We start from the raw sequence: 23884 nt of genomic DNA on the forward strand, positions 1-23884 counted from the left end.
AGGAGGTGGAGGTTGCAGTGAGCTGAGATTGCTCCATTGCACTCCAGCCTGGGCAACAAGAATGAAACTCCATCTCAAAAAAACAAACAAACAAAAAACCATAATTTAAACACAAATCGAGGGGGGCAGGGACTGAAAACATAAATGAGGGTTAGAATGCAGTGCCACTTTGGATGCTTTCACAAAGCGGAGCCTAGGAATCATCTTTTCCAACTACTGTATTTTTGAGTTGTGGAGACCAGACCAAGAGAGATGAAATGACTGTTGGCCAAGGCGTCTAACTGCTTGCGCCTGGAATTGGTGCTCCTGGCCCTGCGTTTAAGTCTGGTCTGTGTGGTTTCTGATGCGGAAGCCAGGGGCGGACCCGGTCATTGTATCAAGTGAGCCCTGGACAGCACTTAGCGGGAACTCTGCAACGCAGATCGCCCTCTAGAGGCTGGAGGACCTTCCTCAAGTCTCCAGGATGTGTGGGTGTGGACCTGGAGGTGGCAGAAGATGGAACCATCCTTCCGCTCAGTCAACTGTATTCCTCTGTCTTTAATATTGGGCTTCTTCATATTAGCTTTTCTTTGAAGACAGAGTTCTGCAGCTTAAAAAAAAGTGACAGAAAAATCACTGGTGCAGGGTAACGTACAGCGTTAGCATTTTATGTGATATCATCTGGATTATTTTCACACTAGGAAGGACCTAAATCATCTGGTCTAACACCTTCCTTTTGCAAAGATCTGAGGCCTAGATAGGCAAAATGTGGGCTGCCCAGGTCCATGGCTGCAGGGCGCTGTCTCCTGGCCCTGGTAATTTGGTCTGCATTCGTACTGTTTGTTTTGTTTTGTGTTAACTGAACTCAGAACTAAACAGATCCCTTGCAACTTGGCTAAGACTCCACGTTTCATGCAAAGAGCTTTCAGGGTAGCAGGGTAACTGGGTGGATTAGCAGGAGAAGAAGATGTAAAGTGATGGCGATTGGAGCTTAACCTTGGTTTGATTAAGTAATCCCCCAGAAACCCCCGAGAGGGGAAAACAGTCCCCACGTATAAATTTCTACACGCTTGCTCACCTCCCCTTCTGAAAGGTGTAAATCTCCCCTGAAATGCCTCCCTAGCATGCCGGGCAATAAAGAGGTCACATTATATCTCCATAAATCTCCTGGCTGCTGCTGCTGCCATTCCCGAGGTGAAGGGGAAGTTGTTTCCTTCTGACTGCCGGCGGTGGGCCTGGAAGGAAAAGCCTCTCCCTGCAGACCCATTGTCTCAGTCCCTGAGGGAGCTGCCCTGGCAATTTGTTCAATATTTCCTTTCCGTCCTGCCAGCTCCGAACAGGCTGGACTGGGGTTGCGGAGTCAAATGGCCCAGACTAGCCTGATTTAAGTCTTCTGGCCAAGCTCCATTGCCATCTTCCTAATAAATGAAAGGAACAAGAACCATGTACATGTGAATCACTGAGCATTAGAAGCCAGGCCACGGCTCCCCAGGGCTGAGGCTGGGGCCCCCTGGGACAGGAGCTAGGGTGCTGTGAGAGATGACAGTGGATCAGCAGCTTTAGGAGTGCAGCAAAGACGAGGACCCACTTGGGAAATGAGTTCCATTTTCCCATTAGGGAATTAAGATGCTTTTATAGGAAAGCAGGGTGGGAAAAAAGATGCTTTCATGGAAAAATCTGAAAATGGAAGCTGCCCAGCTTTAAATTAAAAATATTACTACATGAAAGAGTGATGATGCTAGCCCATGACATATTTATGTACTTTATTTAGCGTACAAAATATTCATATGCCAGGTATGGTGGTACACGCCTGTAGTCTTAGTTATTTGGGAGTCTGAAGGAGAATCGCTTGAACCCAGGAGGTTTAGGCTGGGCACAGTGGCTGACACCTGTAATCACAGCACTTTGGGAGGCCGAGCCTGGTAGATCACCTGAGGTCAGGAGTTCAAGACCAGCCTGACCAACATAGTGAAAGCCAGTCTCTGCTAAAAATACAAAAATTAGCCAGGCATGGTGGTATATACCTATAATCCCAGCTTTTGTGGAGGCTGAGGCAGGAGAATTGCTTGAGCCCGGAAGGTGGAGGTTGCAGTGAGCCAAGATCATGCCTGGGTGAGTGGATGAAAGGGGCTCTCCCTTTCTTTCTGTAGGATGGGAGGAATAGTTGGTGCCATAGCAACGCCTGAGCCCAGATGGGGCTGCCACTGTGGTGGGGAGGCAGCTGGGCCCAAGGGGGAAAAAGCACTTTGAATTTTTTTATTTCAGGCCAGGAGGATCCCAGGAAATTATAGAAAATGAACATCTCCAATCCAGCAATACCTAGGCAGAGATGCTTGTTTAATTAACTGCGTATTTACCCAATTTAAACCATGTTGCAGGAAGAGAAAATCTTAACAACATAGTCTATGCAGTCGTCATTTAATAAACCAACTCAAATTTCCACACAGCTTTACTGAAATTGGTTTTGTACTCATTCCCTGCATTGGGCATTTCAGTTGTTTCCAGTATTTGGTAGGAACATCTGAAAAACAGACATTTCCCCTTTAAAAAAGTTTATTCCAGTAAATTATTAGAGCAGTTTTATTGCTAGCAAGAGTGGTCTGGCTTTTAATGCAACATGGTGTAATTTTCCCATATACATCCATTATATATGATTTTATGTACACACACACACACACACGGAAACCTCTGGCCCTGCATAGATAATTCTTGCAGCCGAATTACGGTATGTGTCCAGGAACGTGGCATCTCGGTGGCCAGGCAGCCGAGCTGGCCAGGAGCCCTGGGACTCACGCTGTCCCATTGTCATTGGCGCTGCCTTATGAGACTCTCTAAGGCACTGGGTTAGTTGAAACTTGATGGCTCTGTGTGTGGAGTTTCTGTTGTGTGCAGTTTCTGTTGTGTGGAGAGTTTCTGTTGTGTGCTTCTGTCGTTTGCAGAGTTTCTGTCGTGTGCTTCTGTCGTTTGCGGAGTTTCTGTCATGTGCAGAGTTTCTGTCGTGTGCGGAGTTTCTGTTGTGTATGGAGCTTCTGCTGTGTGCGGAGTTTCTGTTGTGTGCAGAGCTTCTGCTGTGTGGAGGGTGTGACAGGTGGTGGGGCCCAGTGTAGTGCCCTAGAAGGCGAGGACTTGGGAGCTCAGGTGAGGCACTCGCCTGCTCTGCACCTTGCTTTCCTCTTCTGAATAGTCACGGAATTGCCCAGACCCAGCTTGCAGGTTTTAAGACTGTACCACTGGGCCACCTGCCCCTTGCTCCCAGACCGTCACAGCCTCCCCAACAGAAGGACTGGGGATGTGCAGGGCGAGCAACCCCAAGGACAGGGAATGGGGGGGATGCCCTTTGCTTGTAGCGAACATTTTCAAGTTCTGATCCCCAGCCAGGGCTCCCCTGGCTGTATCCGAGCCTGAGCCTGGAAGCCCGAGGAGCTGCAGGACCCAGCACCCAGTGCTGTGTTCTGGCCTCTTTCCTGGCATGCTTCGTGTGGCTTGTCTGGGAGGGGGCAAGTCAACTGAATTACCTGTCAGCGGAGACACTTGAGAGACACAGAGAGAAGGGGTCAGCATGTCAGGGCTGCAGGTCTCCCAGTGAGGTCTGCAGAGGTGGCCACACAGCTTGGTGTTAAGACTGTGTTTCCAGAATAATTAGCAATGTGCCCCCTCCCCCCAGAAGTGTCCCATTTTGTATGGTGAGTCACAGAGCTCCCGAATTAACCCAGGGAGTGGGACAGCACAAAAAGGATGACCTTGTCCCAGGTTTCAGGGTGAGGACTGCCGGGCAGGGTCCCTACAGACGCAGCAGCTGGGAGACCCAGGTCTCTCTACTCTGGGACTGTTGTAGCTTCTGGCACGGAGTCCCCCAGGAAAACTCCACAGCTCTTTCACTTGAGGGGGTAACACCTGCAAGACAGTCTGTAAAAACCGTGTTGGTATAGGGACAAAGTGCCGCCATTGGGGACAGTTTTAAAGTAGAAATGTAAAGCTCACTGCAGTCTTTCAGTACTCCCTTCTTTGTCCCTTTTCCTTTTTTTTTTTTTGTTTGTTTTTGGAGACAGGGTCTCACCCTTTCATGCTGGCTGGAGTGCAGTGATAGGATCTTGGCTCCCTGCAACCTCTGCCTCCCAGGTTCAAGCAATTCTCCTGCCTCAGTCTCCCAAGTAGCTGGAATTACAGGCATACACCACATGCCCAGCTAATTTTTATAGTTTTAGTAGGGACTGGGTTATACCATGTTGGCCAGGCTGGTCTCGAACTCCTGATCTCAAGTGATCTGCCCACCTTGGCCTCCCAAAGTGCTGGGTTTACAGGCATGAGCCACCACACCTGGCCCTTTGCCTGTTTGTAAAATGGTATCCAGCCAGCGGTTCTCTGGTGGGAAGGGCCATGGAGACCACCTTCTGGACATCTGCATGTCCAGTCTCCAGATGCAGCAAACGATGCTGTATTCCTGGTCGCTGACACCACAGTACTTTTGTTTCATTCATTTCAAAAAAGTGCTTGTGGCCAGAAGCGGTGGCTCATGCCTGTATTCCCAATACTTTGGGAGGCTGAGGTAGGAGGATTGCTTGAACTCAGGAGTTCAAGACCAGCCTGGGCAACACAGTGAGACCCCATTTCTACAGAAAACTAGAAAAATTAGCTGGGTGTGTTGGTGTGCACCTGTAGTCCCAGCTACTCAGGAGGCTCAGGCAGGAGGATTGCTTGAGCCCAGGAGGTTGAGGCTGCAATTAGCTATGACCAAGCCACTGGACTCCAGCCTGGGTAACAGAGCAAGACCCCATTGCAAAAAAAAAAAAAAAAAAGAAAAGAAAAGAAAATCCCTGGAGGAGTAATCCAACAGTCCACAAGTTCATGGACTTAGCTCTATGGCATTGTCATTGCAGTGGCTCAGACTCGAATTCAGAAGCATCGACATTTCTCCTGGAGTCAGCAACTGATCCTACATTTCATGGGGAAATCTTTATGCTGTAATTATAGGCTCACATGTAGGGGTTCTCGGAGGTCTCAGAATCGAATCTTGACAATGATGAAGGCCAGCAAGCATTTCCAAGCGGGTGAGCTGAGAAGCATTGAAGCAGATGTGCTGGGAAGTTTCTGGGATCAGATAAGCTGGGAAAACAGAGCAGAGGGCCCTGGCCTTCTACAGCCCTTGCTGCTCATGGCAAATCGAGACTGATTTTCTATCTGCTGCCAGCTACTGACGCTGGGGAAGGGGTCGGGGTGGCCAGGGCATCGGCAGGCAGCACTGCTGGGGCGCTGGCCTGTGGTTAAGAGACTGACTGGCCAGCCTGGGTTGGATCTCAGCTCTGCTGTGGATTAGCTCCGTGGCCCTGGGCAGGATCAGTTTTCTAACGTGCGTGAACATTCCTCCATGGCCATCCATCTCCTAGACCAGCCTCCCATGCTGACCCTACTATGAGCACAGACCAGGCAGGCGCGGAGGTGCTGGGAGTTCTTAGACCTCCCAGGAGGAGCCGCTGGTGCCCAGATGTGTCGGGTGCCTGGCTCTTCCCACAGGTGACGAGGTGTGGTTGCTTATTGCAGCCTTCAAGCTGGTCTTTCTCTTTCTAAGTTGTATGTAAAACCTCTTTGCATACGAGGGGGTATATTTTCCTCCATCATTCCTCTACTGTGTGTTCAGCCTCTTCCTCCTCTCTCGGTATGTTCTCCCCTCCCTCCTCCGTTCTGGTTTTTAGTGTGTGTTTTTTTCTTTCCTTTCACAATGTCCTTGCCTGTTTGTGATTTAGAGATAAAAAACAAAAAATCTGAGTCACATTCTGTTACTCCAGCTAGCCGGTGTCCCGGGGTCTTGTCCTTTAAGGGTCAGAAGCAGAGGCTTTGGACTCTGCGGGGACTCCACAAGGCAGGAGGTAACTGTTAACTGCCTCTGTTCAGCAGCCACGGGAGCTTCCAAAATAGGTGATTTCATCCCCGGCCGGAGCGCCCCCAGAGCTGTGTGGGCCTCCCCGTGACAGCCTCCTGTCACAGGCATCTGCCGAGCCTGACGAAGCCCAGAAGACTCAGGGCTCAAGAGCTGCCAGGAAAACCTCAGGCTTTGTTTGGGCCTCGTGCCCCACACCCAGGCGCCAGCCGCAGGCACAGATCTGCGCCTGTCGGGAAATCTGGGCTCCATCTCTGGTGAACTGTGGATGGGACATGGGCCTTGGGGTTCAGCAAGGGAGATTTGGGTGGGGCTGGGACCTTGTCGCTGAGGCCCCTTTGGTTCCTAGGGGACGGTTGCTGGGCAGGTCCTTCCCCTCCCACTGCGCAGTCTGGACTGGGGTCTGGCCTTTTGCAAGAAGCATTCTGAGTTGCATCTCCTCGGCCTCCTCTGGCCCCTCTTGGGTAGCACTGCCCAGCTGCCCTGGGCACGGGCCCTTGCTACTGTTGGTGTGTCTCTCTGAACGCCCAGGATGCTGAGGGTCTGAAGCTGGGGGTGGTGGGAGGGGCGCCAGTGTGAGGCCCAGGCCCCCTGCCGTCCGTCACCTCTCAAGTAGTGGTTAGTTTTGAGTCATGCATCCCCAGCTAGACCAAAACAACTTTGGGCAGAGTTAGCCTGGATTTTCCCAACATGTTTGTTATGTCCTGAACTTGTACAGGGGTGCGTATTCAGAAACATGGGACGTGTTTGAGCTTCAGACATGGTAATGAAGGACCTGAGACCCATCGACTCTGCCTCCAGGCACGAGGGTGAGGGTCTCTCCAACACAGGCTGGGGCTCAACACCAGCCCTCCCCAGCAGGTGGGGGTCTGAGGGGCGGATCTGCAGGAGAGCAGACCAGGCTCTGTGGTGCCCATGGGGTGGCAGCAGCAGCCTGAGCTGTCTCCCCAGCAGCCAGCAGTGCCCAGGAGAGGGAGTGGAGAACGGAACCGTGACCCTGGCCCCTGATTCCTCTCCCTTTCTTCCTCCTGTGCCTTTCCTCTCGTGGCCCTGATTGGCCTCCCCTTCTTGGGGTGGGTGGATTCCCCAAGATGGATGGAGCAGGTCAGAGGAGAGGAGAGGTCGGAGTCTTTGTGCCTCTGGTTGCGTCAGTTCTCTGTAGGGAAGTCAGGGGTGGGATGTTTCAACCTCCTGGCCTCCATTCTTCTTTCAGGCACCAGAGTGGGAGTAGTTTGCCTTAATTCATAGGAATCTATATATTGTACTGGATGTCTGAGAAATCAGACTATCAGACTTTCTTCCCTCTTTAAAAAGGAGTTTTTTTTTAGCAGGATATGGATAGAAGTGAGGCGTGAGAGCCCCATCCTTGGAGTTAAGACATAATTTATATGTGCTTTTTATTGGTAAACTCATCATTAATTAATACTTCCCATGAGCAGCAACTTGGAGACTGAGTGAGTGTACACGATCAGCCTTGCTGTCACTTGGTTCCTGGCTTGCAGTCTCAAACCTGACCGCCTCTGAAAGCCACAGACAATTGTGAGCATAGCCCAGTGGTTTAAGAAAGGTCAGATTCCCCAATCTCCTAGCTCTTTTATCTGTCCTCCCTCCTCCAATAACCAGCGCCAAGGCTGGTCCTGGTCTTCCCCACTCCCTCCTGACCCCTGCGACTTCAGCCTCCTAACAATAATCCATCACTGTTATCTCTTTTGATGTTTGCAAAGCACTTTACAGCCATTGTTGTCAGTTTTTCCTCTCATTTGCAAAGTACTTTACAACTATTATTACAAGTCTTTCCTCCAAACGTGGGTGATGCTTCCCAGTGGCTGGAGCAGTTCCCAGGATGCCAGCACTGGGCGAGTGGGGCTGCATCCGAAGCCACAGCTGTGCCCCCTGCCTTCGGAATCACTCTTGCCCCCTGGGAAGTTCCTCTCAGTGCCTTTCCTAGGAAGGAATGAGAAGTGGTTCTTCCCAAGGCTCATAGCAGATGTTCGTGCCAGTTTGGGACTTGTTACAGCCTGTCACCCCGATTTCCCACAGGGTAGATGCTCAGCCCCAAAGCTGGAACCTCTTTGTTTCCATTCTTCAGTCCAAGGCCGGAAAAACTAGTATGTGTCAGATGTAAGAGGGCAAAACGGCACCTTCCTTAGTGTGGATTCGCAGCTGCTGGGGGTGATCAGATATTTGTTTTTATTTTTTTAATCGGATTTTTAAAAATAGGCAATGATGACATTACAGAATGGCGTTTTATTATAATGAGTGTAAGAAAAGCTGCTTTGGTGGTCTCAGCTGCCGTCACAGTGTATATGGCTTTAGGTGCTGTGTTTGTCATTTAACGTTATAGGGTCAATGTTTTCCTCCATGGTTACCTTGTTTTGTAATAATTATTTAAAGTGGGTGTAACATTTCATTGAGCAGGTTGGATGGTATGATTTTGTGGTCAGAAACAGGGAAACATCTGCAGATTTGGAGGGGCAGTGGGTTGTCTGTGGGGTGTCTTCAGGAAGCACAGCCTTTGCTTCCTTTTGTAACCCCTGACCCTTCTATCGCAATGGGACTTTGAGGCTGGTGGGAATTCCTCACTTTCTGCCATAGACTATTAGGGTCTGCCACAAGTCCCCTCCTCTGCTGAGGGTATGTTCCAAAAATGAACCAAGTAATATTGTTACTCATTATTGATATTCAAATCCAATTTGTCCAACTAGATCAATAGCATTCTGAGACCTGGGTTCCCTCCTAGTTTCTGTGACATCTATCAGTGTGATTAAATAGCAGATGCTCGGTAAATATTTGCTGGTGACACATACATATTTGCCAGCCTCCAGTGACTTTACCTGGACAGTAAAATAGTTGCTGGGGAATGCATAACCCATCTTTGAGGTGAGCCTGCAGGAGCTTCTGGGGCACACCTGTGTGGGGATCTCAAGGCAGCCAAAGGTGAGTTCGCAGCTGAGAGGACGCTCTAGGGATTCCTGGGTCCTTTAATAAGATTCTGGGATGGGTGCGGTGGCTCACACCCATAATCCCAGCACTTCGGGAGGCTGAGGTGGGAGGATCGCTTGAGCTCAGGAGATCAAGACCAGCCTGGACAACATAGTGAGACCCTCTCTCTACCAAAAATACAAAATAATTAGCAAGGTATGGTGGCAGGCACCTGTAGCCCCAGCAACTTGAGAGGCTGAGGTGGGAGGATCGCTTGAGCTCAGGAGGTCAAGGCTGCAGTGAGCCAAGATCACACCACTGTACTCAGCCTGGAGGACAGAGTGAGACCCTGTCTCAAAAGAAATTTTTCAGTGTGGGAAAAAGAAACAAAAAGACTCCATTCCTGCATATAAAACAATAATTGTAAGGAGAAAATAAAATCTCCCCTCCAAAGAAGAGAAACAGATTATGAGATTTTTTGATCGTGGAATTTAAATAAACCCGAATGTAGGAGAGAAGCCAGTTTGTTTATCTTTAAGAGTGTGACTGTTTATCTGTTAGAACAACATACTGAGATATCTATTAATAAAATAATAGAATATCTGGGATTTTCTTCAGTAATACAATATGAGGAAAGTGGACAGAGGTGTAGATAAGACAAGATTGACCACAAATGATTGGAAGCTGGGTGATGGTTAGGTAAATGTTCGTCCACTTCTGAATATGTTTAAAGTGTTTCATAATAAAGAAAAATAGGGCCGGGTGCAGTGGCTCATGCCTGTAATCCTAGTATTTTGGGAGGCCGAGGCAGGAGGATCACTTGAGCCCAGGAATTTGAGACCAGCCTGGGCAACATGGTGAAACCTCATCTCTACAAAAATTAGCTGGGCATGGTAGCGTGTGCCGCGTGCCTGTAATCCCAGGTGCTAAGGAGGCTTGAGGTCACAGTGCCCACTGCACTCCTACCTGGGTGACAGAGTGAGACCCTGTCCACCCCCCCCAAAAAAAAAGGAAAAAAGAAAAAGGAAAGTAGGCTGAGGCAGGAGGATCTCTTGAGGCCAGAAGGTAGAGGCTGCAGGGAGCTGTGATCGCACACTGCACTCCAGCCTGCGCGACAGAGTGAGCCCAATCTCTGAAGAACACAATAAAATAAAAAAGAAAAACAGAATGAGAGGGTTGCAGTAAGTTTGGACTGGAAAGGTGATCTTACAAGGCCTCTGTGTCCACGTGTGCTTCCGGCTAGACTGCCCGTCTTGGTTCAGTTTTGAGATGGTAGTGCCATCTAGTGTTTATTGCAAGCACGCAATAAAATGACAACTGCGTGCGCTCCCCTTCTGCTGTGGAGTTGGCTTGGTCCAGGGTCCTTCTGTGAATTCCTGGCCTCTGTAAGCCCCTCACAGGCAGGCCTGGGTGGAGGAAGCGGTGCTAACAGGCCATAGGCCCAGACTTCAGAGGTAGCTCCCGTAGTGTTGATTGCGGTGGTCCAGCCGGGGGCGAGCATGGGTGGGAGTCACCGCATCATGTGTAGCTCCGAGGGCAGGTGACCTTGGTGGAGGCTGTCAGTGTGACCCAGGTGTAAAAATAGCCTCTGCTGTGACGCCTGTGCTCCGCCCCCCTGACCTAAGCAAACAGCCCCTCACACCTGCACATTGTTTACTTGGTGTGGACACACAGCTACCTGTTTGCAGGTGCAAATGACTGTTTGTGTACCCAGAGTTGGGGGGAGGCCCCCCACCATCCTCTTCTTTAGCCTATGTTCCCCTAGAGCAAGTAGCTGGACCACAGAACTAGCAAAATGCACAGACTTGACCCCTCCTTGGCTGAGTCCTGTTGGAAAGGGAGGTCTTCACCACGTGTCCTCCTCCCAACTCCATAAATCCTCCCCTCTTCACTAGAGAAGAATCTGCCCTTGCCTCTGGCAGCAGCACAGGAGTGATCTGGAGACCAAGGTAGACGTGTTTAGGGACAGAAAGTTAGGATAACATGAAGTCAGAGAGACTTCTGGAAGTTGTGAGCCAGGCTTTATACAGATTACAGGGAATAAGAAAACTGGCCCTGCCTGTCTCACCAGGGCGACTAGAATGGACAGAAGTGGAATCTGTCAGTTGTAACGTTCTGTAGACATGGATGATAAAGGTGATGGCGGTGAGGGGTGAGCAAGTGAAGGGGAGTGGCCGACCCTGGCAGCCTTCTGGTCAGGGAGACGCTCGGCTCTTGTGAGCAGCTGTAAGGTGCCTTTGCTTATAATATGCACCTTTAGTTTATATGCCAATAAGCAAGAAAAGTGTCAAACTATGATACAGCAGCCTATACAGGTAAATTCAAACAGAAAAAAGTGAATGAATGAAGTCTATTTTTGCAGGACAGTTAGAAAATTCTAAGAACTGGCTGGGCATGGTGGCTCATGCCTGTAATCCCAGCATTTGGGAGGCAAAGGCGGGTGGATCACGAGGTCAGGAGTTCGAGACCAGCCTGACCAACATGGAGAAACCCCATCTGTACTAAAAATACAAAAATTAGCTGGGCGTGGTGGCATATGCCTGTAATCCCATTACTCAGAAGGCTGAGGCAGGAGAATCATTTGAACCTGGGAAGTGGAGGTTGCAGTGAGCTGAGATCATGCCATTGTACTCCAGCCTGGGTGACAGAGTGAGACTCCATCCCAGAAAGAGAGAAAGAGAGAGAGAGAGAGAGGGAGGGAGGGAGGGAGGGAAAGAAGGCGGGATATTCCAAGAACTTACAAAGAAATCTAGTCTCTTTGACTTAGAAATTCTACTTCTCAGACAGTATCCTAAGGAATAACTAGAAATGCACAGATGTATGTGAAAACCGAGCAGTGTTTACAAAACAGGAATCCAAAACTGGATAAAGATGAATAGTTGAATGGTACTAGTTAAATGATGGCACATTTATATGATGGAACAATGATATATGAGTTTATAAAGGATTTTATAAAATGAGTTTATAAAGAATTTTTTATTGGGAAAATGCTTTGGTATTAAGCAAAAGACCCACATAGACTAAGAATTATATAGCTTGGCAAAAATATGTATCAACATACGAAAGTCTCACAAGGCTGGGTACGGTGGCTCATGCCAGTAATCCCAGTACTTTGGGAGGCCAGGGTGGGTGGATCACCTGAGGTCAGGAGTTCGAGACCAGCCTGACCAACATGGTGAAACACCGTCTCTACTAAAAATGGTGCATGCCTGTAATCCTAGCTACTTGGGAGGCTGAGGCAGGAGAATCCCTTGAACCTGGGAGGCGGAGGTTGAAATGAGCCAAGATGGCTCTATTGCACTGCAGCCTGGGCAACAAGAGTGAAACTCTGTCTCAAGAAAAGAAAAGAAGAGAAGAGGGGAGAGGAGGGGCCTCAGTGTGAGGTGAGGGCCCTGGGCTGGAGGCTCTGAATGTGATACCTCGACTGAAATCCAGGTGTCTGCCTCCCAGCCCCAGGTGCCAGTGATTGCTGCAACTTTTCTCTTCTTGTGCTCAGGGGAGCTCTCCTGTGTCCGGGATTAGGGAGCAGGGGCTGAGGTCGGAGTGGGGAAGAGCAAGGACAGCCCAAGGTGGTCTTCTCCTTCCAAGGACAGGCATCGTTTCTGCGCCCTCTCGATTCTCGGATGTAAGAGCTGGGCGTAAACAAAGAATTAATCCTCTGTATCTTTCTTGTCTGTTCCCCCCAACTCAGTAGATATGTTTGACGACTTCTCAGAAGGTAGAGAGTGTGTCAACTGTGGGGCTATGTCCACCCCGCTCTGGAGGCGAGATGGGACGGGTCACTATCTGTGCAACGCATGCGGCCTTTACCACAAGATGAACGGCATCAATCGGCCGCTCATCAAGCCCCAGCGCCGGCTGGTAAGCGCGCCCCTCGTGGCCTCTCCTTCATGGCCTCCTCTCGGCACTGGCTGCAGGGCTCCCGCCTTGGTGGGACGTCCTCTGGTTTTGAATTTTGGAACTTGAGAGTGTGGATCTAGGGATTAGACGGGTGAGAGCCCCGTAAACATTCTCACAACTTTAGAGTGAGCAGGAGCTACCGGAATGACCTAGGCTGTCTCGTTCAACCTCTTCAGCACACGGAAACTGAAAGTGAGGCTCAGAAAAGCTAGTGGCCTTGCCCACAGCCACTCAGGTACTGAGTCTCCCATCTGGAGCCAGAACCCAGGTTTCCTGGTTCCCAGTCCGGTGTTGACTGGAGTGTCTCCTCCATCCATGCCAACCCTGCGAGGAAGCTCACCTCACAGGCTGGCCTCTACCCTGACTTCAGTTATCAGTTGATAAGTCCCAAAGCCCAGAAGAACAAACAGCTGGTGTTGGGGCCTGTGACTGGGGAAGAGTTTGGGCCTGGGGCTTGGCTTCTGGCTCCACACTCCTGTTTGATATCATTTGATTCTGATCAACACCCACCAGCTTGCACTATATTAAGGAGGGAGGAACAGAGGGGATCAACCCTGGTGCATGCCTTTCTTGAGGTACCAGGGCCATTCAGACTCTGATACCATTTGGACGCCATGACTCCTCACTCTCTACCTGCCCTGGCACCTGCAGCCCGCATCAGTTGCACTCGCAACAGAAGTGAACTCGCAACACTTGCTGCCTGCAGTGCCCGGTGCTCAGTGGGTTATTTGCCTGGCGGTAAATGATGGTTAGGACTGGAAGCCAGGTCTTCAGTGCCCATGCTCACTCTCCTCATGCAGCAGAAACCCTGTTCCCAGCAGTGGCTCAGGTGATGGGAGAGTTAGGTATTATCGCGGGTCAGAGATCTCACACGGGGCCGTTAGGGCAGAGCCCCGCAGTCACATGTGAGGTGGCAGGGCAGTGCCCGCCTTTTACTTGGACATGAAGGGTTTGCTTCCTGTCTTGCAGTCTGCCTCCCGCCGAGTGGGCCTCTCCTGCGCCAACTGCCAGACCACCACCACCACGCTGTGGCGCCGCAACGCGGAGGGCGAGCCTGTGTGCAATGCCTGCGGCCTCTACATGAAGCTCCACGGGGTACGTGCCTTCCGATGCCCATCCCTCAGTCCTCACTGGGCCTCTTCCTTTGGACTAGCATTCATTTTTCCTTCTTAACAAGGATACTTAGATTTGGAAGGGATTCTCAACAACTTTGCTGGTTTCTTCCGTCCTTTGCATTGTATAAGTTAATTTTCTGTTTTACAGATGAGCGGGCTACATTTATATACAGCAGTTTGATATGTAACAAAGGTGACATTTCAATTCAGTAGATAAAAAGCTTAAGAATAACAGCATTGACAAAATTGGCTGTTCATTTGGAAAAAAATAGGAAAGCATGACCTCTACCTCCTACCTTAAACAAAAATAAACGTAGGTGAATTAAAGATATTAAATGTAAAACTGCTTTGAAATAAACTAAAAATAAGGCCAGGCATGATGGCTCATACCTGTAATCCCAGTACTTTGGGAGGCTGAGGTAGGAGGATTGCATGAGCTCAGGAGTTCAAGACCAGCCTGGACAACATGGTGAAACTTTGTCTCTACAAAAAAAACACACACACACACACAATTAGCTGGGCATGGTGGTGCATGCCTCTAGTCCCAGCTACTCAGGAGGCTGAGGCAGGAGTTTGCCATGAGCTATGATTGTGCCACTGCACTCCAGCCTGAGTGACAAAATGAGACCCTGTCTCCAAAAAGTAAAAATATTAGACAATAAAGTACTACAAAAAAATCAGACAATAAAAGCACTAGAAGAAAATGTAAGGGGAAGTATTTCTATAACTTTGGGGATGGGAGAACTTCTTAAACAAAATTTTAAAACTTTTTAGCCATATAAGAATAGTTAGATATGTTTGATTTTGTAAATATTTACTATTAATGTCTGGAAATATACCTAGGGAAAGTAAAGACCAATACACACAGTATCAGAAAAAGGGTTAATATTTCCAGAATTACAAGGAGCTTCTACAAAGCTCTTTACATTTTGACTGTAACATTCTCTATTATACAGTGTTAACAAAAAGGCAGGGTGCAGAACACTGTACCTCGTATGGCACTATTTTATAAATATGAGGAAGAACATAATTTACAGGTGGCTGCTTCCACTCACACAGAACACCTCTGGAAGGATATGTAGAGGTTGGTCACGTGGTTGCATGTGTGCATTGTACATGTACATGGGGTGCCTCCAGGAGAAAAACTGGGGTCTTGGGGAGAAGGGATTGAAGATCACTCTTTTTGCTGTTACCCCCTTTGTACCTTAGATGCTACATATGCAGGTCTTAATTGTTCAAATACAAGTTAAATTAAAACAAAACAAAACCAGAAACAGATAGATCTTATAGCCTAATAAGAAAATAACAATTGATCTTTCCCCACTTCCCCCAAATGGGCAAAATATATAGACTGACATCTCACATGAAACGTGCAGAAGTGCTGAATCTCACTGAAAATCAGGGACGTGTACACGAAAACAATCGTGAGAGTCCCCATTTTCCCATAGATTTGGCAAAAAATAAAATGTGGACTGCTATGGATTTGGGGAATTGGATACTCTCGTGTATTATTGATTTGTATTTGAATTACTGCATCTATTAACTTAGAGGAATTTTTTAAGATTAAAACCGTGAATACCTTTATATCTGGCAGGTCTCCTATTGGGAAACTAGCCTATGAAAAATGCCCAGTGCATGATGACCTTTGGACCACTTCTTTTTGCATTGAGGCGGCAAAAACTAGAAACAATCTTAAAACCCCGTAAGGGAATGCTTGGATAAATTCTGGTGTATCCCAAAATGCGGAATATCGAGGAGAAATTTTAAAATAATAACCTAGAGCCATGTATCTTGATCTAAAAAATGAAAAAGCACATTGCAAAAAAATATATATAGCATGACCCCATACTATGAGTATTGAAGGTGCATTAAACACACACATACAGATGGGCCGACAGACCAGTGGATGGGTGAATATATATACACAAATGTACATCTGTAGGCGTATTAGTCTGTTTTCATACTGCTAATTGCTGCTGATAAAGACATACCCAAAAGAAAAAATAGGTTTAGTGGACTCACAGTTCCACGTGGCTGGGGAGGCTTCACAATCATGGTAGAAGGTGAAAGCCATGTCTTACATGGTGATAGGCAAGGCTTACTCACTACAATGAGAACAGTATAGGAGAAACCACCCCCAGGATTCAATTATCTCCCACCAGGTCCCTCCCACAACATGTGGGAATTATGGGAGCTACAAATCAAGATGAGATTTTGATGGGGACTCAGCCAAACCATATCAGTAAATATATATGTGTACATGTGTTTGAGAATATTTTTAAATGTAAGAATATATAACAGGTTGTTAAATCCAGTTGCCTCATTGGGATAGGATTGATGGTAGTGGAGTGAGAGGGCTGTTATTAACTTAATCTCATGTATCTTTTCATGATTTCTTGTTATAATGAACAAACAAATGGTTAAAGTTATGAACATTCATAAGAAAACACATGTGTTTCTGCAAAGAAGTATATACAAGGATGTTTGCTAATCGCTGTAATAAGAAAAATGGAGGAAAAAACCTTTGGAAGGAAAATGGTTAAATTTTGTTCTTCAATATGGGAATGGTACAAGAAACTTACTGGAAAATATTATATAGGTATTAAAAAGATTATATTCTCAGAAAATAAAAAATAGAATTACCATATGACCCAGCATACCATTTCTGGATATATACCCAAAGGAATTAAAGGCAGGGTCTCAAAGAGCTATTTGTCCACTCCTGTTCATAGCAGCATGATTCACAATTGCAAAAAGACAGAAACAACCCAAGTGTGCTTGGAGAAATGAATGGATAAACAAAATGTGATATATACATACAGTGGGATATTATTCAGCCTTCAAAAGGAAGGGAATTCTGGCCCCTAACACCACATGTCAAATCCATAGAGACAAAAAGTAGAATGGGGGTTGTCTGGGGCTGCAGAAAAGGGGAATGAGGAGTTGATGTCTAATGGGTATGGAGTTTCAGTTTTGCAAGATGAGAAGAGTTCTGGGGATGGATGGTGGTGAGGGTTGCAGAACCGTGTGAGTGCGCTTAATGCTACGGAACGGTATACTTAAAAATGCTTAAGATGGGAAATTTTAAGTTACATGTATTTTATTTTACTGCAACTGAAAAAAAAAAGCATACCTAAGTGAATGGAGATTAGCATGAGGGCAAGATTCTTGTGAGACCAGCATGGGCTTGAAATTTTGAGGCATAGCTGGGGGATGGGGCGGGAGAGGGCACCCTCCCACAAGGTGGGCAAGTATGGGTCTGGGTGTAGAGTCACAGACGGATGGGCAGATGGTGGGGGCAGGGCTGCAAATGCTGCCGCATCTACCCACAGTTAAATAGGAGGCAAGTTCAAGTTCACATGCGCTGGTGCATTTCTCACTTAACCATTCCATGTTCATGTCTCTGAAGCAGGAATTGCTTTCTTTCTGTATTTGCAGGTGTGGCCTTGATCAACCCCACATGGTGTACAAGCATAGCATAGAACAGGGGCTAAGAGACTTGGCTCAGCCTAAGAGAAACCAGATGTGGGGAAGGCCCAATCCTAAACATACCGGGAAGATGCCCTGCGGCCCTGCTCCCCTGCGGCCCTGCTCCCCAGGACTGGCAGGCGCGTCTGTGAATGGCTCTGGGGCCTGGCTCCCCACAGAACTGTGCTCAAAGTATTGTCCGGGGATGTTTTGTCTCAGGACTCACCACAGTCAGTCTCTCTAGCATAGTCTCTTGCTGCTCCCCACCATCCTTAGAAGCACCACGGGCTCCAGCCAGACCCGGTGCAGTACAGAGCTGCTGTACGTAGAGTGATGCTGCATCTCAACTCACTGGGACTGTCGCTGTGGAGGCCAATTTCCCAGCACAATTATTGACAGCACCTCTGCACCCTCGCCCCTTTTGAGACAGGGCCTTGCTCTGTCGCCCAGGCTGAAGTGCAGTGGCACGATCACGGCTTGCTGCAGCCTCAACTTCCTGGGCTCAAGTGATCCTCCTACCTTAGCCTCCTGAGTAGCTGGGACTACAGGCATGCACCACCATGCCCAGCTAATTTTAAAACTTTTTTGTAGAGATGGATCTCACTATGTTGCCAAGGCTGGTCTTGAAGTCCTGGGCTCAAGCAATCCTCTGGCCTCAGCCACTCAAAGTTCTGGGATTACAGACATGAGCCACTATGACTGGCCTAGCACCCACTTTTGTTTTCAGGGTCCTGTGTGGATGATAAAGGCTTTTGAACATTCTGTCTCTGCGGCCTGAAATGCCTCCCTCTGTCTACTCAAAACCTTTTACAACTCAAGTGTCACCTCCACAGTGAAGCCTTCCTTGATGTCCTCATGTGCCCCTCCTTCCCACTCCTCACCCCAGGACAGAGTTTTGTGTTTCTCGGTTTTTCTCCATCACCTACCAAAGTCTGCTTATTTCTAGTTGTCTGTGAATTTCTGAGGGCAGGAACTGTGCGTCTTTAGTTCTCTCTTTCTCCAGGCTCTAGTAAAGTATCCATCACATCACATAGGTGCTCGATACGTTTTCAAAAACAGAATTGACTTCTTTCTCACAGAGTTCCAGGGGCCTGTGCACCCCGTCTCAGCCCCAGGCTTTGTGGAGACACTGCTTGGGTGTTGCCTTCTCCCAGCGGGTGTGTGTGTTTCAATGCTGTAACAGATTTTGTAGAAAAGGAAAACCATATATATTGACTTGTGACCCTCCAGGTCCCCAGGCCTCTTGCAATGCGGAAAGAGGGGATTCAAACCAGAAAACGGAAGCCAAAGAACCTGAATAAATCTAAGACACCAGCAGGTGAGCAGAAGATCTGTGAGTGATTATATGACTATGTCAGAAGCCCTCAGAGTGGATAAGGGTCATGCCTTCTGGCATGTTCTTTAAAATGAACAAGGGCTGTTCTTTTTAAAATTTATTATTTATTTATTAATTAAATTATGTATATTTATATTTAATTTTTAAATTATATTTAATTGTTAAATATAAATTTATGAAAGAATGAGGGCTATTCTTTAATACGTTTATGTTCCCTACCAAAACATCCCCACTCAGTGCTGCTGCCCAGTTAAAGATCTGACTGGTCAGTGCTACAGCCACAGAAAATTAATTGGCTGATCTGATGGAAAATGTATCTTCTAACCTAAGGCATGACAGAGTCAGATGAATTGGCCCTTTCCACTAGCAAGAACGTGATCAAAGTTCACTTTTCTAGATTCAACCCTGCTTGCCCCTTCGGGCAGGCATATTTCCTACCGGAATTTTCAGTGTCTCACACCTGTGGGCCTCCGCCTCTCCTCCTGCTTCCCTGCTGCTGACGAGGAGCCTGTGTGCCCTGGGTGGCCTTATTTCCTGTCATGTAGCAATCACAGGTAGAGAAGACATTCAGTTCAGGCGTACAGTCTCTGGTACAAAATTCAAAATCCAGGAAGCTAGATTTGGCAGCAAAACCTACGTGAACAGATACAAGGCTGTTGATAGTCTCTGTTTATCCTATTCATTATGATATTTACATGTTTTGCTGTGGGGATATTGATGTATTTAATTACAGAGTATTATCCCAGGCCCGGCTGGAGGTATTCTATAATACAGAGTATTTGCTTTTTTTTGGGACAGAGTCTTACTCTGTCCCCCAGGCTGGAGTGCAGTGGCACGATCTCGACCCACTGCAATCTCCGCCTCCTGGGTTCAAGCAATTCTCCTGCCTCATCCTCCCAGGTAGCTGGGACTACAGGTGCACGCCACCACACCTGGCTAATTTTTGTATTTTTAGTAGAGACGGGGTTTCACCATGGTGGCCAGGCTGGTCTCGAACTCCTGACCTCAAGTAATCCACCCACCTCGGCCTCCCAAAGTGCTGGAATTACAGGTGTGAGCCACCACACCTGGCCTAGTACTTGCATTTTAAAAAGTTTGATTCTTCAAGTTGAATGAGGAATTTCTGTTTAAGTTTTGAATCCTGAAACACATGTGGCCTCAAGGGTTCGAGATGGGCTGGGGGAAGAACCCATCACGGTGAGAACTAGCTCCCCACTGATAAGGCCCCTGTTGCACTCCCAGCAAATGGAGATAAAGCCTTTAGCATGGACCCGTCGCGGCTGTCCCTTTGTCCCTGGCCCTGATTGGGGTCTGTGATTGGCGTGTGCTGACTGCTTCCTTCCAGGTCCTTCTGGCAGTGAGAGCCTTCCTCCCACCAGCGGCGCTTCCAGCAACTCCAGCAGTGCTACCACCAGCAGCAGCGAGGAGATGCGCCCCATCAAGACAGAGCCCGGCCTGTCCTCTCACTACGGGCACAGCAGCTCCGTGTCCCAGGTACACACCACGGGTGGGGAGGCCGAACAGAGTCCCAGGGGCCAGCCTAGTAGCGGGTGGGAACTGCAGCCAGACCCTGTAGGTGCCAGCAGCGAGCTACCCTTTGGGCTCGCCTTGGAGCTCCCTGGCGCCCTTAGGGCTGCCTGAGGCTGGCATGTCTGCATCGGGCTGTATTTCAGCACATCTTACCAAGCTATCGTGATGTGGACACGACTGTAACTCACAATTTTTTAACAGCTCCTCAACGCCACCATCTTTGGAAACGAGAGAGGGCAGTCAGGGCTGGCATACAGCATGGGTGGTCGGGGAGGAAAACGACACGCAGCCACAAGCTGAGTCAGCCTGTGCTGGGCGAGAGCAGGTGTGCTCCCGCTGTCGGAGGCAGAGCAGGGTTCCCTAGGCAAGCCTGTCTCCTACTGCAGGGAGGTTCGACTTCAACAGGAGAGGGTGGGGAAGGAGGCGGAAGCCCACATGGGGAAAGGCCTGGACCCTGCAGAAGGCAGGGAGGGCAGGCTGGCAGGGATGTCACAGGCAGGATGCCATTTTCATGAGACCCAGCTCCGTACACCTGTCAGGGGACGCCCGGGGGCAGCCCCGCTTCCCTCTTGCAGAGGCGATGGCGTCTCGGCTTTCCTGCCTCCTCCCCTCTGCAGTTCCCTCTCCTGGGATCAGGATGCACCAAGCTTGATCACGGTCTCCTTTGACCAGCCCCTGCTGTGATCTGATCTCTGCTCTTAAGTGAGAGAGGCCGTGTCCTAATGAGCTTCTTATTGTCTGGGAGAACCTGATCCCACAGAAACAGGGGCACCAGGAGCTCCTCCTGGGCAGGGCGGACGGCTTCTCTGTTGGCAAGTGGTTGTGGTGGTGATAGGAGGAAGCATCTCCCGTAACCATCAGAGCCTTCTGAGCAAGCCCAGCAGGTCACAGCCCTGGTTGCAGGCTGTGCTCAGAAGCAGCTGATGCATCATCCAGATCCTTCATGTCCAGATCACCAGGATCAGAGAAGCGCTCCTTGGTCCGTTCCTGCGGGTTGGAGCCATCCTGGGGACATCTGCATAGTAGGGCCCCCTTCCCAGCCCAGGCCTCCCGAACCCTCAGGAGCATCTCCCTTGGCCTCACTGTATGCTTTCTGCTTTTCAGACGTTCTCGGTCAGTACGATGTCTGGCCACGGGCCCTCCATCCACCCAGTTCTGTCGGCCCTGAAGCTCTCTCCACAAGGCTATGCGTCTCCCGTCAGCCAGTCTCCGCAGACCAGCTCCAAGCAGGACTCTTGGAACAGCCTGGTCTTGGCCGACAGTCACGGGGACATAATCACTGCATAATCTCCCTTCTTCCCTCCTCAAATTCCTGCTCGGACCTGGGACCTGGAGGACAGTGGAGACGGAGGTCCTGGGCTCCCAGGGGCCGGCCTCCTCGCCTGTGGACAACTCCAGAACAACAACTGGGAAGACACTTGAAGTTGACCATCTGGTTGGGGAAGCGGGTGTTGGATTTTCTCGGATGCCTTTTCATGGTGGGGGGACTGGAGGGACCCCAGCCTCAGCACGAGCACACTGCATCTCTCCTGTGAGTTGCAGACTTCTTTCCCAAGATGTCCTTGTGCCCTACGTTCACCGCTGTGCCCTACGTTCACCGCTGTGGCCTAGACGGTGGGTTTTCCACTGTGTTCCCAGCACCGGGATTTGAGAACGGGTGAAGGGCAGGCCCTGGGACCCCTGCCCCAGCCTGAATGACGGCATCTGCTTGCCCCGTACCTGGATGCGACGGGCCCCTGGGGAGACGCCCTTGCTCCGTCCACTGGAGGCATGGCACCGCCCTGCATCCCCAATGCCAGATCTGACTCCAAAACTGTGGGGTGTGACACAGAAGTGACTGAACACTTCCTGGGGAGCTCGAGGGGCACTTCACCCGCCCAGAGCGCAGCCTCGTCACATGCAGCTGGCAGCTCTCCCCCAGGTGCCTGCCCGTGCCGCAGGCCTTTGCGCCTTCACTTCCAGCATCTCTCAAAATAAAAACCCCTCCTCCTGCTCTGAGCGATTTGGCTCTGCCTGCAGCTTGGACATGTCTCTCCCCTGGCAAAACAAGAGCTGGGTAGTTTAGCCAAGCGGCACCCCTTGAGTCCACTGCAGACCCTTCATTCACCCTGTCACACACAGGGTTTCTGAGTAAGAACAAATGTTCTGCTGCTCAAGCCAGTCTGACAAACACTCGGCCAAGCCTGGAGAGCCTTCTGGGGAGAGTGTAGGTGGACAGCGTCCTTCTGGGGGGCAAGGTGTCTCAAGGGCTGGCCCGCCTGCTGTCTGCTCCTCCTGGCCCCTGGTCAGATGGCAGCCGGAGTCCCCCGGGACCTGCAGCCTCACCACGGCAGAAGTCTTTTGTCCAGGAGGCAAAAAGCCAGAGATTCTGCAACACAAGATTGAAAGCAAACCAACAAAACACAACACAACAAAATTCATGGAAAGAAGATGACTGCTAAGATGCGGCGGCGGGCCCTGGAGACAGCCTCTGGCTCTGAGCTGCTGCGGATCCCGGATCCGCCGTCTTCTCTGCACGTGGCTCAGTTTCTGCCCCTGACGCTGGAGCTCTGGAGACTCCGTCCCCGTCCTCTTTCTCAGCAGAGCTGTAGCTGACTGTGGCATTACCACGCCTCCCCACACACCAAGCCCCCTAACTCCAAAATCCTACTGGCTGTCGCAGAGAATACCTTTGAACCAAGATTCTGCTTTAATCATCATTTACATTGTTTTCTTCCCGAAGGCCCCCTCATAGACCCTCCCTGCCCCACAAACCTGTTAACATTGTCTTAAGGTGAAATGGCTGTAAAATCAGTATTTAACTAATAAATTTATCTGTATTCCTCTCTCCCTCCTCCTCCCTCAGTGGTCTTCATGGGAGGTTCAGCGCTGCTGTCCTCTCCCGGGGAATCTGGAGGCCACAGACCCACTGACCCACTCACTGCTGCGTCCTTTAGTTTGGACCATTGGCCAAGGCTCCCTCTTTAGGTAGCAGTGGCTCCTGAAAAGAACACTCATCCCAGCCCTGCTAATGTGAGACCTTAGATAGGGGTCACCCAGGCTTGAATTTCCTAGAAGAGGGTTGGACCCATCTATAAACAAAATTCCTTGTGGCCCAACGAAAGTTGTTCAGTGTATTTCTTTCTTTACTGCTGCTCAGTCTGGAGTACTGTGGGGCCACCGTGGACCTACCTGGCTCAAGCGATCCACCTGCCTATCTCTTGAGCAGCTGGGACCACAGGTCACAGCACCATGCTCAGCTAGTTTTTTATTTTGTAGAGATGGGACCTCACTTTGTTGCTGGCCTTATATTCCTGGGTTCGAGCAGTTCTCCCTCCTCGGCCTCCCGAAGTGCTAGGATTACAGGGATGGCCACCCCCCACCCCCACCACCATCTGGGGGCATTTTTAGAGCTCTCCTCCAGACATCAGGGTCTGGAGCACAGGACTCCATCCACCTGGAAGAAAATGCTGTCTCTGGCCCCGTCTGACTTAAAGTGTGTCCTGGAGGGTGGCCCAGAGGAGCTCTTGCCATTTACTGGTTTGATCCAAACAGGCTCCTAAAGGGGCAAATGATGCCCCAAATTGAGAGAGAATCCTGGCACCTCCTCTCCTTTGTCCATTGGGCTTCAACTCCTCAGGCCACAGGGTTGCTCAGCCACTTCTTAAAAGTATGTGGCGTGGGACCGGGCAAGGTGGCTCACCCCTGTGATCTCAGCATTTTGGGAGGCCAAGGCAGGAGGACTACTTGAGCCTGGGAGGTCGAGACAAGCCCCAGCAA

At 49.5% G+C, this 23884-nt stretch overlaps 1 protein-coding gene across 6 annotated transcripts in view; it reads left to right on the forward strand.

The window, feature by feature from the left end:
* Positions 1–23034, forward strand: part of GATA4 (GATA binding protein 4) — an 82786-nt gene extending 59752 nt beyond the window's left edge. For 5 of the 6 annotated variants that reach the window (XM_064368801.1, XM_064368802.1, XM_064368803.1 and 2 more), the window contains exons 3-7: positions 12471–12637; positions 13646–13771; positions 18490–18577; positions 19941–20089; positions 21230–23034. In XM_064368801.1, the coding sequence (XP_064224871.1) occupies positions 12471–12637; positions 13646–13771; positions 18490–18577; positions 19941–20089; positions 21230–21412 (713 nt within the window). In that variant the 3' untranslated portion in view covers positions 21413–23034. Of the gene's footprint in view, positions 1–12467; positions 12638–13645; positions 13772–18489; positions 18578–19940; positions 20090–21229 lie in introns of all 6 variants that reach the window. The other variant, XM_064368805.1, reaches the window with a different exon arrangement.
* Positions 23035–23884: the final 850 nt, after the last annotated feature.

This window comes from Aotus nancymaae, unplaced genomic scaffold (assembly GCF_030222135.1).
Source record: "Aotus nancymaae isolate 86718 unplaced genomic scaffold, 86718_ANA_hifiasm-v0.15.2.pri h1tg000079l, whole genome shotgun sequence".
Lineage (NCBI taxonomy): Eukaryota > Metazoa > Chordata > Mammalia > Primates > Aotidae > Aotus > Aotus nancymaae.